We start from the raw sequence: 19,512 nt of genomic DNA, 5'->3' as shown, positions 1-19,512 counted from the left end.
TTCGTTGACGGACTGACGAAGGAAAAATTGGAGCACTGAGCTTAAATAGACGGAAAGCCAATCTGTAAATGAGCCGCAGCTGACGCCACACGGGCCACTCCAATTGGGCGCCATGGCAAACGTGACAACCATCTTAAAGTAGAAGGGCATTTATTTGACAAAATCTTATCTTTCATAAAACACAAAATGCCAAGCATCCTTGTTGACCACCATCTTTTCTTTACTTCCATAAACGTACGTTTATAATTTTACCAATAAAAAGCTTTCCTTGGTTATAAAATTAGTTCATGTGGCCCGACATCATTTCTCCTGATTGAGTTAATGTTGTTTACCAAGACTGATTTTTTAAACATATTTTTTGTATGCAAGGACCACTCAACTGTGTCAACTTTAACCTCCTAATTTAAGTTGTTTACAAATACTATTAAAATGACGGATTATTTTCCACAATTCGTTTTGAAAGGGCATCCAAGTGTGGCACCCTTTTCATGTCTAAGAATGTAAGTATTTGTTTACGTCCAAGTGTATCTTATGCTGTTTCTTGAAAATGTCAAAAGGTTAACATGTGTACAAATAGCACTCACTCCACCATCTTGTTTTCCCATGAACCTAGCTTGTTAATGTACAGTGCACATTTCTTTATTGCGGGGATTACATTCCAAATCCATGAAGTAGAAACCATTTTTACAATGATTATACAATATAATACTGTATTGTACACTGAAACCAAATAACAAACCCTTTTATCAAATCAAAACAAATACAATTTTTTTGTAAAGCACTTTTCAAGCCAAAAATTGCCACTCAAATTGCTGTATAAAAGCATTCAGCATACAACAAGACCGCATATGTCACGGTTGCCCATGGCGCCCAATTGGCCGCCCATTTGGTGCCAGCTGCGGATCGTTGACTGATTGGCTTCCCTCCTATTTAAGCTCAGTTATCTCACTTACCCTTTGTCAGTCTGTCAACGAACCTCTGCACCTGCAAGACGTGGGTTTTGACTCTGTCTGGTATCGTTCCTGACTATTTTGCCCGACTATTTTGCCCGACTATTTTTGCCGGCTATTTTGCCCGGCTATTTTGCCCGGCTATTTTGCCCGGTTATTTTGTAATATCAATCTCTAGTTTCGTTCTCTGTTTGATATCAATCTCCAGTGTCTAGTAGCGTTCCCTTCTAGTTTGTCCTGTTTAATTTCGATCTCCATTGTCTAGTATTGTTTCCGTCTTTCTCATCCTGCTTGTTGTCGGATTCCAGTCTCCAGTGCCTGATATCAATCCTGTCTGTCCCGTCCTGACCGGTATCGACCCCATCTGTCCGATATCTGCTCGTGCAATTGGTATCGATCTCTTCGGCCTCTGGCTTCCTGTCATTCCACACCAGACTGCTGCCTTACGTCTTCTGCCCAACGATCGCCGAATCACTGGCGTTTGGGTTAACGTGCATGACTGCCCCATTTCCCGTAAATTAGCTTGTGTGAGAAATGTCACGCAGTTGGGTCCTCCTCCTGTTCTGGTTCTTGACATTATAATGTAATATAAAGCTCTAAAATTGTGTAGTTTTGGTAAAGGTTTCCCTCTCTGACTTTCAGGACCAATAGGTAAAACCTCTGTATTGTCCTGGTTGAGCTGCAGGAAGTTATCTGCCATCCATGAATTGATATCTGAAATGCAATTTAAAAGGGCTTTGATGGGACTTTTGTCATCAAGGGGACATGACAATGTAAAGCTGTGTGTCGTCAGCGTAACTTGGAAGTTGTGTCCGTGTCTCCTGATGACATCTCCAAGGGAAAGCACATACAGATGAAAAAGTACTGGGCCAATAATTGAACCTTGGGGAACCCCACATGTATCTTCATGGGTTCTGGAGGAACATGCATCCATACCCTTTTACATACTCAAGTATTTGTTTAACAAATCAAAATACTGTATACAGGTTGTTTCTTTTTTTTTTACAAATAAATACTGTACCATCAAATAATAAGCAGGGAGACTGTTTAGCCAATCAGAATACAGAATTCAATGCACGATGCAAATCCGTGAAGTAGCAAAACCGTATAAGTAAATCGAGAGGGATAACTGTATTCATTTATTTATCTTTTTTGTGCTTAATTTTGTTTACTAATGGGAAAGAAAATTGACGCGGGATCAAAGTATAATTTTTCATTTAGAAGTAGTACACTTCTTTTGTGAAGGCGGCTTCTCATACTTCACTCAGATTTGAATGAAAGGTGCATACTTGTTCAAAGAGGCTAAACCTGTGATGTGTGTTCATGCGATTGAAAAAGGCCCCAGGTAACTTTTCCCATCTGTTTCACGCACGCAAACTCACTTTTGTTTTTGTGCATTTTGTTTGTGCAAGTGCACACATGCATCTTATGTTCCAGGAGCCTATTTCCTTCATACCTTACGCAAGCATTTGATGTTGTGTTTTTGGTTAAAGAATAAAATAAAACAGCAATTAAAAAAAGTAATAAATCATATGCCGCAAAATGAATGAATCAAATCAATTAATTTGTCTTTTTCTCATTTACCACCATTTTGTTATGAGGTTTCTTTGTCATAAATGTATGGTAGCACTGGGTATTAGTTTTCTCATTTGTCACACTTAAATGAATAGTTGTAGATGTACACAACGCAATTTTGACATTATAGAGGCGTTAAAGGGACAGTGTGTTTTATTTTACCACTAGATTTCGCTAATTTCGCTCTATGGTGTAGTGGAACTGAAAACAAGTGCTAAAGAGCACAAGAAAGAGTACAAACTACTTAGAATCAGTGATCAAACTGCACCATTTTACCTCTCATTTTTTCGTCTTTTGATGTCTGTGGGTTCCCTTTGCAGCAAGATGGCGGAAAATTATCATGAAATCACTTTACACCTCTTCACCCTCCATCTTCCAACCTGGTGTGTTCAGCCTCGAACAGCTTTCGCTATGAGTAATATAAAAGAAGAAAGGCGTAGTTGGGAGAAAAACTACTGTATAAATGCTATTTGAAGTCATTGTGAACACATACCGTGAAGTGGAAAGTCGAATATTTTCTCTATTGGCTTCCCATTTGAGAGAAACGTCTGGCATTGAATGACTTAAAGACAACTCAAACATTAAAATTTACATGTCTTTGTATTTATGTTAATGAAGAAAAAAATGATAAAATCCTACAGCTATAAGTCAAATTTATTGATATGGCCCATTATTACAAAAAGTCTCAAAGGGCTGTCTGTTGGCTACAGAGCACAATAACAACAAAATATCGAGTAAAAAATAACATCAGCTACGTGGAATATTTTTGTGGTAACGGGAAGATTTTAAACAAAATATGGAAAAAGTAAATACGGAACTTTACGTTGAATCCAAATGACAAATATGATTATATCAATGATAATGATACTGTAATGTAAAGTTCAAATATGCTTAAACATGGAAGCAATGAATTGAAATTCCCTTCTTTCTTTAGACATTCAGCGAGTTTGAAATCGAGCAACATCAAGAGTGCGCCTATGATCACCTGGAGGCCTTCGACGGCGACGGAGACACGGCGGCCATCTTGGGGAGGTTATGCGGCAGTAAAGTTCCTGAGCCGCTCGTGTCCACCGCGAACCGAATGTACCTCCGATTCATCTCCGACGCCTCCGTGCAGCGGAAGGGCTTCCAGGCCACTCACACAACTGGTATATTCAACTACGCATTCTTAAAATGTCTTCATTAGCATACCTGTCAACCTCCTCGGCTCCATGCCCGCACAAACTGTCGTATTTCCCCTTACAAAATACAAAATAATCATACACCATTTTTTTTTTCCGGAATGATGCATGATGGGAAATCCCCGGGCGGCAGACGCATGCGCACAGTACCGCTCGCTTCGTTTGCAACGAAAAAAAAACGATACCGAGATAGAGGCTACCCCGGCGAACTCGTTAGACTTGATTGATTTGCCGTTTCGTGATAGTCTGTGTTTACCGGATGGTACCCATAATTGACAAATTTGCGTTTTTCCATACAGATTTTCTTGTACGTCGTGCACGTCTTAAAATGCATAATGAACGTAATTTGTATGGCAAAAACGTACAGGTTGACAGGTATGCATTACGGTCAAGGCATAAGCGAGCTAAGTGGCTGCTTAGGGCCCTGCAACCACTAGGGGGCCCCCAAGAGTGGTTCACTTTTTTGGTGCCAATATTGTTACGTTGCGTCTCCACTCAAAAATACTTCTACAGAAATACAACCAAAATACTACACAGTAACTACAAAATTATAGTGCTTAAAAACAGGGACCTCATATTTTATTTTGCATTCATTCTGAAAATAAAAAAATATATATATAGACTTGCTACAAAAAATCGGTTACAATAATACTATATTACAAAATGCGACTACAGAATTATTTACTCCAAAAATTCTATTACAAAAATACTAAAGAAATATGACAAAAATACTACTATAGAAAAACTACAAAAAATCTTCAGAAATACTACTAAAATACTGCTTTGGAAATATATCAATTATACTTCTACTGAAATACTAAAAAATACCAATACATAAATACTAGAATATAAAAAAAAACTATGAAATATTACTCCAAAATACTATGAAATACTGCAAATTACACCTACAACGATACTACAAAAATTATTCTATGGAAATATCACAAAAATACTAGAAAAATAAAACTACAGTAACACTGTACTACCAAAAATACTACAAAAAATACTACAGATATACAAGATAGACAACATTCTCATATGGAAATCCTACAAATTTACAAACAGAGATAGTACAAAAATACAACGAAAATAATACTACAGTACTACTACGAAAATACTATAATCATGAAACTATGGTAATAATACAAAAATACTACAAAAATACTACAGATATACAAGAAAATATCCACTTTCGAAATACAACAAAAATACTACAGAAATACTAAAAAAAATACTACTATGGAAATACTACACAGAATAACTTGAGAAATACCATAGAAATAGTACAAAAATAAAACTAAAGTAACAATAAAAGACTACATAATTTATATAATAATCCGATTTCAGAAATACAAAAGACAACCATAGAAAAAAACCCTACAGTTGTACTTCAAAAGTACATAACAAATGAAGTGCTTAAAACAGGGACTTAATATACGATTTTTCTCTAATTGTGTTTGTTTCAAAACCAATTTGATGAAAGTAATCTATTTAAAAAGGAGTATAACATGTCACACGCGGCCCCCGACTCCAAATAGAACATGGAATGAGTTCCAGTATTGATGCAAATGACCAAGTAATAGGGGGCCCCAAATCTAATTTTGCTTAGGGTCCCATGAAGGTCCTGATTACAGTACTGTACAACTGACAAATAACAAAAGACTTTAACTTTAACTTACAGCAACTCACCTGAGCTAGTAATTCTTTGTCTAAAACAATGGCTACATCTAGTGGGTAATATAAAAAGTACATCCATTAAAATTATTTCACTGCTCTTAAAATCCACTTAAATCCCTTAAAATAGCTATTAATTATGCATTAAAAGTAATTAATTATAACATACTTTATATCATTACTTAAATTATTTCGAAATGAAGGCAATTTACCAACAGAAATCTTCACAATTCCAGTTGTGACGTCATCTTCGCGCTAAAGGTTTAGTAATACACTGCCTCCTACCGTTTCGGAGTATTCCTGCTTTTACATAATAGGACTTGAACACACATATAGAATATATCATGGGCGATTTTAGGTTCAGAGCTTTGGGGGGTAACAACATAGTATTAACATAAGCACCCAGAGTTTCTGGTAGGTTAAAAGCATTTTTTTTTAAATTTCACTTCAAGTAATCTAACATGTGCAATTCCACCCTGATAACATTTTTCTAAAAGTATTTTTCTAAAACCTTCTTATTTTAAAAGGCCGCTCTTATAAAATAAATGTTCATTTTAAGGCTGTTTTTAATCATTGAATGCTCCTTTTTTCACTCTTGGGCTTCCATAATAACATAATCTCACCGTAATACACGGGAGCCTCCACAGACTCTGCCGCTATGCCGCAAGTGACACTAGCTGAGCGAAATGGGAGCGTAGAAGGGGGAAGAGAGCAGTGCTAGGAATCAAATGGACTCAACTATTTCAAGGCAGTGTAGTATTTCCAACCCTGCGTTGTTCACATTTTTGTTTTTATGTTTTTTATTTGTTATTTGGCGTTTTTTTTATCATATTAATGCTTATCCCGTCCTTTATTAACGAAAAGATTTACACATGCTATAATTTTGGGGAGGTGCTTCGGTTGAATTCGGGGGTTATCATTATCATGCTGAGGTTTTGAGTTTTTCCGATCTCTCATGTAGGTTTTAGATCAGGGGATGGTGTATTAATAATAGCCCATGTTGACAGTAGAAAGTTTTTGTTATCATCTATTGTTTTGTTTTCTTCACTGTTCATAGTTTTTGGGATCATTTGTCATTATCATTATAGTTTAAGCTGTTATATTTATCTATTTTTCTATTAGAAAAATAATAAAAACAATACTGGAATTTAACTCAAATGATCTGTTGTTCTAACCATTTTTGGGATGAAATAAGAAAAGAATTGGACTCATCCAAATTTTGTGCAGGGCAGCACAGCGGATGGGTGGTTAGCACGCAACCCCACGGTGCGGAAGTTCAGGGCTTAAGTCCAGCTCCCGCAGACTTCCTCGAGTTTGCATGTTCTCCCTGTGCCTGCGTGGGTTTCCTCCCGGCCCTCCAGTTTTCTCACACATTTCGAAAACATGCATGTCAGGTCCAAATTGTCCCTAGGTGTGAATGACATAGTGAGTTGTCTGTCTCTGTGTGTCCTGCAATTGTCTGGCAACCAGGACCTGCCCACAACCCAAAGATAACTGGGATGGGCTCCAGCACCCCCTACTGAGGATAAGCGGTAAAGATAATGGATGGATGGATGGAAATTATGTGCAGGATTTTTACTTTTTTTGATTTTTTCTTTTTTGCTACAGAATCTTTAACAGCTTCTTGAAACAAAATACGTTACTAAAAACATTTAACTATATTTCATCATGTTTTTTCTAAAAACAATAAACACCTAAAATGAGCAGTGAACTAATGTGCAAGACTTTATGTCATTTTTTTGCAGTGGTATCTTAAACAGCTTTATTAAACTAAGTAACTTATTAAATATACTATACTATGACTAATTAGTTTATTAAAATACACCACCTGCTGATTTGGATGCTCATACGATCACAGGAAGAAAACAAAGTTTCTCCAGTGGAATGCTTTTTAGATTAAATTGGGCAATTGAAGGTCTTAAAGGACACCAGTTGGAAAACATTGACCTAAAGACTTACTGCATTCAACGAAACTTTATTTGTAGCACGTTAACTCCTCATATAGGTACTTTACATTTCAAGGTTCATGGTTCACAGATCCCATAACCATATAAAATCTCATCTCATCTCATCATCCGTACCGCTTATCCTCATTAGGGTCGCGGGGGGGCTGGAGCCCATCCCAGCCATCTCCGAGCAGTGGGCAGGGGACACCCTGAACTGGTTGCCAGCCAATCGCAGGGCACACAGGGACAGACAACTCATTCGCTCATTCACACCTAGGGACAATTTGGACCAGCCAATTCACCTGAAATGCATGTTTTTGGAACGTGGGAGGAAACCGGAGTGCCCGGAGGAAACCCACGCAAGCACGGGGAGAACATACAAACACCGCACAGGATGTCTGGAGCTGGATTTGAACCCACGACAGGTTCCCATGACATGAACTGTGCCGCACAAGCGCTAACCACCGCGCCGCCGTGCTGCCCACCATATAAAATAGTAATGATAAAACAAAGAAAATTATTCTAATACTTTAAAAAAAAAGTGATATTCCGGGAGAGGCTCTTGACTGAAGCCTTGGACCAATATGAAGATACAGTCAACATTGGGGGACATAACGTCACTAACCTCTGTTTTGCTTATGATATTGCCGTACTTGCATGAGAAGAACAGTAATTCGGAGATCTGATCAATCGTCTGGAATAAGCATTAACCCGGTATGGGATGGAAATCAGCACAGAAAAAAAATAAACACCATCAACTACCACCAAGAGCCTGAACTTGTCACAAAATCTGAGTATCTGGGAGCTGTCATATCAGAAAAGAGGTCGGGACTAGAAATCATGGCCAGAATAGCTCCAACCACAGTTGCACTTCCCAGACTTAAACCCATCTTGAAGGAGTTACAGGTACCTCTAAGGCACACGTGTCAAACAGGCGGCCCTAAGGGATTGAATCCGGCCCGCGAGACAACACTCAGAGAAGCGCAAGAGAAAAACAAGCTGCAGGTTAAAATATGTCCACTTGATGTTGCCAAAGCCAGGTGCCTCTCACAAAGACACTGTACTTGTATTTATTATTCTCTCTCTCTCTGTCTGTCTGTCTGTCTGTCTGTCTGTCTGTCTGTCTGTCTGTCTGTCTGTCTGTCTCTGTCTGTCTCTGTCTCTGTCTCTGTCTCTCTGTCTCTGTCTCTCTCACCCATTTTCACCCACTCTCTCTGTCTCTATCTCTCTCTCTCTCACCCATTTTCTCCCACTCTCTCTGTCTCTCTCTCTCACCAATTTTCTCCCACTCTTTCTGTCTCTGTCTCTTTCACTCTCTGTGTCTCTCTTTTTCTCTTCCTTTGTTGCGCTTTGTCTTTTTCTCTCTCTCTCTCTGTGTCTGTCTCTGTGTCTGTCTCTGTGTCTGTCTGTGTGTCTCTGTGTGTCTGTCTGTGTGTCTGTGTGTGTGTGTGTGTGTGTGTGTGTGTGTGTGTGTGTGTGTGTGTGTGTGTGTGTGTGTGTGTGTCTGTGTGTGTGTGTGTGTGTGTCTGTGTGTCTGTGTCTGTCTCTGTCTGTCTCTGTCTGTGTGTCTGTGTCTGTCTGTGTGTCTGTGTCTGTCTGTGTCTGTGTGTCTGTGTCTGTCTGTCTGTCTGTGTCTGTCTGTCTGTGTCTGTCTGTGTCTCTCTGTCTGTGTCTGTGTCTGTCTGTGTCTGTCTCTCTGTGTCTGTCTGTCTGTCTCTGTGTCTTTTAACCTCTTTTGTTCTTACTTCCTTTTCTCTCTTTTCTATTTCTTTCTTCATACCTTTGCACTTTCTTTTCTCTTTTCTCTCCTTCTGTCTTTCTATTTCTCTTTGGATTTCTTTCTTCCTCTCCCTTTCTTTTTCCCCTCTCTCGCGACTTTTTATGTTTTGTTTCTCATGCTCTCTCCCTCTCTCTCTTTTTCTTTCTTTGTCCCGCCCTCTCTCCTTTCCCGCCCTCTCTCCTTTCCCTCCCTCTTTCTCTGTTTTCTTTATCTCTTTCCTTCTGTTTAATCTACTAGTCCGGCCCCCAACAGAATGTTTGTTCTACCGTGTGGCCCCCGAGTTGAAATGAGTTTGACACCCCTGTTCTAAGGCATCAGCTATAAAATCCATGTGACCAATGGGACAGTGCGCAATACCATCAGAAGCCACATTGGACGCTACCACAAATTGTTGTCAAGTGTGCGCAGAAGAAAACTTCAGTGATATGGTCACGTAACAAGATCATCAGGATCACCGTAGAAGAGGGCTGAATGGGAGGAAAACAGAAAACATCAAGGAATGGAAAGGTGAAAACTTTGCCAAAATCCAAACTTAGGCCAGGAACCATCAGCAGTAGAGATAGGTGTCTAAAGACGCATACCAGGCAGTTCAGGGATCTGTGAACCATGAACCGTGATTAAAGTCTAGAGTCCCGATTAACACAGACTGATTACACCATGTGCACAGAGTGCGGCGGTCGTCTGAAGGCGGACTCCAGGCAAAAGAACTTGTACTCGCACGCCCAGTTTGGAGACAACAACTACCCAGGCCACAGTGACTGCGAGTGGCTGCTGACCGCCGAGCAGGGCTACGGCATCGAGCTCAGCTTCGTCACTTTCGAGGTGGAGGAGGAGGCCGACTGCGGCTACGACTTCATCGAACTGTACAACGGTTATGACGCAGATTCACACCGGCTCGGCCGATTCTGTGGCTCGGGGGTAAGTCAGAACAGAGAAAAGCGGTTAACACATACAGTGATACCTCTTAATACCATACCTGTCAACCTGTACGTTTTTGCTGTACAAAATACGTTTATTACGCATTTTAAGACGTGTACCACGTACAAGAAAATCTGTACGGAAAAACGCAAAATTGTCAAATATGGGTACCATCCGGTATACAGCGACTATCACGAAACGGTAAATCAATCAAGTCAAACAAGTTCGAGTTGTGTAGTGGTTTGTGGTTATCCCTTTAGTATATTACCAACAATAATTTAATGCAGAAAATAAATTAATAATTTGAATAAGAAAATGTATTATTCTACTTAATTTTATTTGCATGTATTTTTTCCTACTACAGTGAACGTCCAAGCTCCTTCATTTTTTAACTTTTTTTTATAATAAACTTCATTCATGTCGAGGAACTCATCCATGCAATGTTAAATAGCTGCAAAACACATCTTCAGGATCACTTAAACATATTTAATTAGTAAAAAAAAAAAAAAATACAGTATGAGGGCAGCACGTTGGGGCAGTGGTTAGCGAGTGTGCGGCACAGTTCTGAGGTCATAAGATCTAACCTCCTGTGTGGAGTTTGCATGTTCTCCTCGTGCTTGCGTGGGTTTCCTCCGGGCACTCCGGTTTCCTCCCACATTCCAAAAACATGCATGTCAGGTTAATTGGCCGGTCCAAATTGTCCCTAGGTGTGAATGAGCGAGCGACTTGTCTGTCCCTGCGACTGGCTGGCAACCAGTTCAGGGTGTCCCCTGCCCACTGCCCTAAGATAGCTGGGATGGGCTCCAGCACCCCCGCGACCCTACTGAGGATAAGCGGTGAAGATAATGGATGGATGGATGGAATACAGTATGAATTATTTTTATCATGAGCACTTACCATGGATGGAGTCAGCGTAACAGAGGTGTATGTATGGATCAGAGGGAGTGACCGAGCACAAGAATCTGTAGATTACGCTTACTGTACACTTAAAATTAAAGTTACTGTAATTTCAAATGAACGTACACACATTTTTTTTTTCAGCATTCTGTTTTTATTTTCTTCATTTTGATGAAGCGCTCCGTAAAGTCTCATGTGCTTTGTAACCTGCACTCGCTGCTTTCCCAAACAGAAGAGTGTTTGCCAGACCTCATCTTGATTTTCTCAAACCAGTTATGGCTGGCCTTGAAATCCATATTGGTTGAACTCAAAGACAACTCCCCCTTTGTTGATGCTGGCTCAAGTTGTAGGTCCTTGTAGATTGACAGAGACTTCTGCTCTCCATGACGTCATCTTCTGCTAACTCCTTGTTTTGTATCCACAATAACAAAAGTTTCTCCTTCTCATCACGAATAGTGGTTGGCTATTTTGAAAGAGCATTCAAGCCCCAGTCAGTCTTATTACTTCAAAGGGACAGTGTGTAATACGCCCCCTAGTGGTATTAAAAAATAGATAGATAGATAGATAGATAGATAGATAGATAGAGATAGATAGATACTTTATTCATCCCCGAAGGGAAATTCACATTTCCAGCAGCATCCCTGAGCTGAGAACAATACAATAATAAAGCAAAAAGAATACAATATACAAATACCCAGTGTGACGTGCAAATGCCCACTGTAGCGTGTTATATAGAATAACTAAATAGTGCTACACAGACTACATATTGCAATAAGATTCGGTAATATGCAATGTAGGTGGTGTGGTTTACTGCGGGCTTTTACTCTGCCGGGTAGAGTTAAAGAGCCTCATGGCATGAGGAAGAAAAGATCTCTTCAGTCAAATAATACATTCAGTAAAACAGGGGTCTCAAACTCATGGCCCCGGGATGATAGTTTGAGGCCCCTGCCTTGATAGGAAAATTAAAGGGACATTGTGTATAAATTTCCTGCTAGATGTCGCTGTATTCTGTCGTGCTAGAAAAATGAATACTAGAATCATAACGGAAGCAGACAAAACATGGAGACTTAAATGACCAAAACGAAGATTATTACTCATTACTTAAATAAGAAAAAAAGAGCAAAAATTGTATTTTTGGTCCCTTTTCTCTTTAATTCCTTTCTTTTCTTTCTATTTCTCCATTTTCCTTTTTTGCTTTCTTTCTTCCTACTTTTGTATTCCCTCTTTCTTTTTTTGCATCTTTAATTCTTTCTTTTTCCCTATGTTTTATTCCTTTTTGATAAAAATATTTTTCCACATTACTGCGACGTCTCGTGGACAAATACATAAAACACTGTCCCTTTAAGAACAGCTGAATGTTTTAATCAGCGCTGTTTTAGTGGAAACCCCCATTTGGCCCAACCTCAGCGACCCTCAACTCAATTGCGTTTGAGACCCCTGCAGTAAAATAAAAAAACATGGATTTGAACAGATGGCAAAAATACATGAACTGTCATACCAACGTTGATTTTTATATTTAAAAAAATCATAGGTAGAGAAATTTGTACTTTGTTTATGCTGCTGAATCCTTACCTAAAGTTCGCCGCCATGTTTGTCTGGGATCCTGCTGCTACACTGTGCTCTGCAGCACTGGTTTGACGTTCGCATTAGACAATAGTGCCATCCAGTGGTCAAATAAACACAAAATTAAAAGAGCCTGGGGTTTTCAATGACATATTTCTTTTTGGATTGCGTCTAAATAGTAGATGTTGACCGATCACACTCGAAAACTAGATGCTCATGTTTGTGGATTCTTTTTTATTTCATTTCAACTGAGACCATTTTCCCATTTTGTTCTCGGAAAACATTTTACCATTTTCCTTCCCGGAACTCAAGGCGCAGCTCACAAAAAGGAGAAGCAGTACTATAGAAACAAACTTGCGGGTCTTAAGCAATGAGCAGTCTTGAGCGGTCTCTGGTGGTAGCCTGTGGGAATTCAAGTCACATTTATTTTATTTGGAATACGTGTTACTTGGATTTCCCCTCGTAAAGATTTTCGTTCCAAATTCATCTCGTAAATCGAAATTCTCATGTATAGAGGTATGACTGTATGAAACTCCAGAAAAGACTGCTATTCAAGGATGAAAAATACCTGTGCTTAATTTCTAACTCCTTTCGTCAGCAGCCCAGGGAAGGGATCTATTCGCTCAGCGACGCCTTGTTGATCCGTTTCCATAGCGATGACACCATCAGCAAGAAGGGTTTCCATATCCGCTACTCCAGCACCAAATTTCAGGAAAGCCTTCACGCTACGAAATGACTCTCCGAGAAACGTTTCATCCTGTGGATGTGGACCGAGATACCTCCCCCAGGGAGCACAGCAGGTGGAATTATGCAGAGAATTCCGGACGTTGATGCAGTTCGTCGGACGCCGGAATGACAAACTGCGAATTAACTAAAGAACCAAAAGAAAAAAACAACAAACGGAAAATGGATCCCGCATTGATACATCGTCCTTTCTTTAACTGTACAGATTGCAAGACTATTGATGATTTTTTTTCCCATTTACCGCTTTCAAAGTGGATTCAGATGTTTTGTGTTGACGTTCAAATGTATGGCTGTGTAATTTTGTGAGTGTGTATACAGAGGAAATATGCAGCCACCGGCGCGAAGCAACATAAAACACAGTACAGTGGAACCTCGGTTCTCGACCATAATCCGTTCCAGAACCCTGTTCGAAAACCGATTTGTTCGATCACCGAAATCATTTTTCCCATTAAAAATAATGTAAATCGTTTTAATCCGTTCCAACACCCTAAATGTTTACCATGAAGTTTTAACGTAAGCTAACCCAGGCTTATCGTACGTTCGCGTTAGCGTAATCTTTCGTACGAAAGATTACGCTAACATGAACGTGTAAAAATAAAAAAAAGGATTATGAATAGGATTTCTTACCTTTGTGGTGGACGGTGGGGAGAGAAAAATCATCAAAAGTTTTTCAACCTCTTCCAAAACTTGCGGCAGTTGCTTGCTCATAGCGCTAACTTCCTTAGCCGCATCACTCGATTTCACAGCCTACTTATTCTTTATTATCGTACTGATAGTAGATTTAGCCATGCTGTATTCACTAGCAAGATGGGAAATTCGTACACCTCTTTCATATTTAGCTATTATGTCTTTCTTAAAGGCAATAGTTGTACGAACAACTTGTCTTTTTTCACCTGTCCTGCTTGCACCGACCTTCTGCGGAGGCATAATTAGGGGCTAAAACACCCGTACACCGCTCAGCGTCGCACCCTAGCGTACCGGCGTTCGAACTCCGATTTTTTGACCAAACAGCGAAGCAAGAATTTCTCTAAAATTTTTGGTCGAACACCGATTTGTCCGAACTGAGAGGCGTTCGAAAACCGAGGTTCCACTGTACTTGCGTATATATAGATCTTATTTGTGGTGCAACCCTACTCAAATCCTGCAGGTGGCGGTAATGCACATTTAAAAACCGGGGTCGCCCTTTCCAGAATATGTTTCCACCTCCCCCAATTGCTTTTTCCATATACAACTTTTCTGGATTTTATCAATTAATACAACCAAGAGGATGTGATTAAAAAAACAAAAATAAGCTCAGCTCGACATAACAGCAATAAATAGCGCGACAAACAAAATGCAGAAGCAGGCTTTGTCCCAGTACAGCCTTCATCCTATAGGTACAGTTTAAATTCTTGAATAGGTTTTAGTTCGCCTTTCATTTTTACAGGGGTGTGTACACTTGTTTACATTGTAGTTGTAGTTGACGAATGGCTATTGCTCATGTAAGCAGTCTGTTACAAGTAGCAATATAGGAGGTCAATTTTATATTGTTCTCCTCAATCGTATGGAGTAAGATTGCTGTCAAAAAAGCGTGCCAAGGAAAAGACACAAAAGGGATGTTTTTTACTCGTAAAACTGGATTTGTACCTGTTACAATGTTCTTCGTTGTCATGATTACTGATTTGGATCACCTGTGCCCGCTCATTTGGCTGCAGCTGCTGCGGGCTACCTGATTGGTTCCCTGTCCTTTTTTAAGCCCAGTCCTGTCCCTCTCCGGTTGTCAGTCCGTCAGCGAACCTCTGTTGTTACAAGGCAAGCATTTTGACTCTGATTCCTTCCTGTCCCGTTTTGGCACCAGTTCGTTCCTGATCTGCTCGTTTGTCTCCGGCCCGACCTCTTTTGATTCCGACCACGTTTGCTCTCCCGTCCCGGCTTACAACGCGTTTTTGATCCCGACCACGTTTTTGTTCTCCTGTCCCGGCTATCGGCCTGTTTTTCCGTCCTTGACACCGCCATCGCCCGCCCCGGAAGATCCACTTCCGTATTCGGATCACGATCCGATTGCGTGAGGGGCTTGCTTCCCGCTTGGGCGCTGCCCTTCCTCTTTCTATCAATAAACTTGTGGTCAACGCTACGCATTTGGGTCCTGATTCCGATCTGGTCGTGACACTTGTGTGTGATTCAAAAAGACACATGTCGAAAACTACAAGTACAAAACGAAAACCCAAGGGCAAAAAAAAACCTATGTGTCAAAGTATTTGGAGGAGGAATCAGATTACAGGTACAAAACAAAAAGCCATGGGAAGATTTACAAGTGGGAAGCACAGTGGAATGCCAATTAAGATGACGTCACGGGTGCTTCAGGGAGACGACGGGGGAAACTAGTTAAGCTTTGTTTCCTCTTTTTGACATGTACATTGTGTATACAAGATAACAATGGCGCAAGCAAGCGTTTGGTCGGATTTAGGTGCGAGTGCAACACGTAACGTGAAAAAAACGTTAATATCCAATATTAATGTCCCATTTCAAAATACGTGGCGCATCGACCTCACACAGGGTTGGGTAGGGTTACTTTAACTGGATTACTTTCAATGACTTTTGGATTACTCCAATACCAAATATGCTAATAAAAGACAAAAGAAACTAAACACGAATAAAATTACTAAGTTTTGTGCAGGCTTGGGGAGTAACGGTATACATGGAACGGCAAAAATGATGTTGGCAAGCTGTTTGGATTTATTTTCATTTTGTTTCTGTCGCATTTTATGTTAGTTTTGCCGGAGATCAAAGCAAGGAGAGAAAGCTTACCACGTGTTGTGAGTCATAGTTTTATTCATATTTAGTTTCTTTTGTCTTTTATTAGCATATTTGGTATTGGAGTAATCCAAAAGTAATTGAAAGTAATCCAGTTAAAGTAAGCCTACCCAACCCTGACCTCACAGAGGAAATGGAGCTCAACTAGTTTCACCTGCTGATTCCCAGAGGCACCGGTGACATCATCGTAATTTGCATACCGCTGTGTTTAGTACTCGTAAGTCTGCCTGTGGCTTTGTGTCTAGTACTTGTAACCATATTCCACCTTGTAGTTTTTTGACATGAAGGTTTTTTTGCCCATAGGTTTTTGTTTTAAACCTGTAGCTTTTCATTCACACACAAAGAACATTTTACGAGTACAAATCAATTTTTAAGGGTACAAAGTGTTTTTGTCAGGGTACCCCTTTTTGACAGCGATCTTACTCCATACACTTAGCCCCAAAGCAAGTACTGTAGCATTTGATCGACTGCAGTTCCACTTCAGTCTGGCTTGTGGTGTCCATGCACGTTACAACATATTTCCCATCAGTTTTTCTCCGCAGCCCCCATCTGCTGGACCTGGTGGGTCACTGCCTGTCTAAAAAAAGTTATATGACACAACTAAATCAAATTTTTTTCCAGTTACCGTATATATTTGTATGTAATCATGTTGACGAACTAACAAAGTGCAATGGAAAGCAGGCAGGATTTCACCTTTTGCAAAAAGATGAGTTGAACCCAGTGCATCTGACCCCAAAGTCATATTTTTTTTCCATTTCTCCTTGGAGATAACAGAAAGGGAATATCTATGTGCTCGACAGGCAAGGAGACGTTCCCATCGGTGCTACAGAGACGGACAGCGCTAGTCCTGTGGAACTACTTTGTTGCCTTAGTACTCCCTGGATGCTTTTTTTTTGGCATGCTTTTATCTGTCATACATTCAAACATTGAATGTTTAGTATTTAAAAGTGTGTAAGAGTATTAGGAGGATGCACAAAAAGATCCCTACAAGGGAAAAGAACATCTTTTTTTAAATGAAGCACCCCAACAATCTACAATACCAGACTTTATCTAGGATTCCTTCCCTTCCCTCTCACAAGTTCTGTATTTCAAAGGATGCCAGTTCCTTGTTTTGACTATTTTTGCACACGTCGGTCGCTCGTTTAAGTTTAAGCTTTGGTAGACCCTCAAAATAGTGAGGGAAGACATCAATGGGTTTTGAACTTGCAAGGAGAAACAGGGTGATGAGTCTTCAGAAAAGAAAATTCCAGTCCCCATTTTCGCCGTTAACCAGAAGCTCCTCAATTTTATGAAATCTTAAAAGTTACTAAAAACGGGCAGCACGGCGGCGCAGTGGTTAGCACGTGTGCGGCACAGTTCTGAGGTCATGAGATCAAACCTCCTGTGTGGAGTTAGCATGTTCTCCCCGTGCTTGCGTGGGGTTTCCTCCGGGCACTCCGGTTTCCTCCCACATTCCAAAAACGTGCATGTCAGGTTAATTAGCCGGTTCAAATTGTCCCTAGGTGTGAATGAGCGAGCGAATTGTCTGTCCCTGTGTGCCCTGCGATAGGCTGGCAACCAGTTCAGGGTGTCCCTTGCCCACTGCCCGAAGATAGCTGAGATGGGCTCCCCCGTGACCCTACTGAGGATAAGCGGGGAAGGTAATGGATGGATGGTTACTTAAAACATATCTACCCTAAGGGGTGTGGAAATCTAACAACAGCACCAGGGTTGGACCATAGTGACAATGATGTCAAAACAGTTAACAACAGTAGGCGTCCTGGGAATTCTCCTATGCATTAATAGAGGGGCGGCAGTAGCTCAGGAGGTAGAGCGCTCGTCTTGGGATCAAGGGATCCCAGGTTGAATCCCGGCTTGTCCGTGTTACATGTCGAAGTGTCCTTGGGTAAGACACTGAACCCCTAATACCCCCAATAAGCAGGTTAGCGTCTTACATGGCTGCAATACAAGGCCGCTATTGGGAAATGTGAAGCACACTGTAAAGCGCTTTGGGAAGTCATTGACTTGAAAAGCGCTATATAAATGCAGATCATTTCATTTCATAGAGATCATGCTTTTATCATGATGTAACTTGATTTTTACCCTACCAAAAATGATATCATTTAAAATGTATTCACAACCATATTTAGTAGCGCAACTTTTCAACTCGAGGCCGACAATATTCTCTCCAATAAGAGTGAATCCTTTCAAGTAATGGTGCCCCGTGTGAGGACCTATCATGACGTTCTATATTTCTTTTCTCAGAATCCAACTGTACTTTAGTCCTAACACTCCATTTTGTAGATTTTCATACGAGCACACTCATGTCAATTTCCCCCACACCTTCTCTTTGTGCGTCAATGTGTCGTAGGTGATGATGATAAAAGCGTGTGTGCGACTGTATGTGACGTCTTACAGTGAAATGATGACAAATCGCCCTTACGTGCCAAGCTCGAGAAGATCCCTGTCTGATGTGTTTTGTTATGAGGAGTATTATTATTATTATTCAGAGTCACCGTCTGTGACGCTGACATGTCCTACACGTACTCTGCGTCATTAAAGTACACACAGCTTAAAAAGAGTTGCAGATGTTTCTCTTTTTTTGGGCCATAAAACCACATGGGCCAAACCAATGAAATGACATCCCATGATGAAGAAAAGTGCATTAATTCACGGTTTCACTGCTACGAATATAATACATGGAAATTGAATATAAAACAAATTGACGGGACATTTTTTGAAGGGCAGTGGGGTTGTAGTGTTGTGTATGTTATGAAAGCAGCCACATTGGCTAAAATCCGCTGATATTTTTCACATTTATTTCCAGGGTTGGGTAGGGTTACTCTAACTTAATTACTTTCAATTACTTTTGGATTACTCCAATACCAAATATGCAGAAACTAAATATGAATAAAATGATGACTCACAACACGTGGTAAGCTTTCTCTCCTGGCTTTGATCTCTTTGATCTCTGGCAAAACTAACATAAAATGCGACAGAAACAAAATGAAAATAAATCCAAACAGCTTGCCAACATCATTTTTGCCGTTCCATGTATACCGTTACTCCCCAAGCCTGCACAAAATTTAGTCATTTTATTCATATTTAGTTTCTTTTGTCTTTTATTAGCATATTTGGTATTGGAGTAATCCAAAAGTAATTGAAAGGAATCAAGTTAAAGTAACCCTACCCAACCCTGTTTATTTCTGATAATGATTTTGATGTGACAGGGGTGTGTGTATATGTTATATGTGTTAATCAATTTGTCAGTAGTTTATATTAAAAGAGATGAAAAAAACTAGACACGATACAAAGTATTCCACGTGCTCTGGATCTTGAGAAATTAATTTCAAAGTAGACATTTTGACCACATATCCCCAAGAGCGTCAACATCACCGGATGACAACGAGAACCAAAACAAATGGGGTATCCCTTTGAAAAACAGACGATTGTAGTAATAAGCAAATGCTTAGTTCTCATTTCCGCTTGGAGGAGTTGGAACTTTGCCTACC

The 19,512-nt window shown here is 40.2% G+C and overlaps 1 protein-coding gene across 2 annotated transcripts in view; it reads left to right on the top strand.

The window, feature by feature from the left end:
* The window catches only part of tll1 (tolloid-like 1), a 79,483-nt gene extending 63,491 nt beyond the window's left edge, over positions 1-15,992 (top strand). Inside the window, exons 20-22 of one of the 2 annotated variants that reach the window (XM_088342107.1) lie at positions 3,460-3,673; positions 9,774-10,024; positions 13,083-15,992. In XM_088342107.1, the coding sequence (XP_088198233.1) occupies positions 3,460-3,673; positions 9,774-10,024; positions 13,083-13,220 (603 nt within the window). In that variant the 3' untranslated portion in view covers positions 13,221-15,992. The remainder of the gene's footprint in view (positions 1-3,459; positions 3,674-9,773; positions 10,025-13,082) is intronic. The other variant, XM_088342108.1, reaches the window with a different exon arrangement.
* The last annotated feature ends 3,520 nt before the right edge of the window (positions 15,993-19,512 follow it).

This window comes from Urocampus carinirostris, chromosome 8 (genome assembly GCF_059441175.1).
Source record: "Urocampus carinirostris isolate Australia breed hairy pipefish chromosome 8, RoL_Ucar_1.0, whole genome shotgun sequence".
Taxonomy (NCBI): domain Eukaryota; kingdom Metazoa; phylum Chordata; class Actinopteri; order Syngnathiformes; family Syngnathidae; genus Urocampus; species Urocampus carinirostris.
The sequence above is the reverse complement of the archived record's forward strand: the minus strand, read 5'-3'. Positions and strand labels throughout refer to the sequence as shown.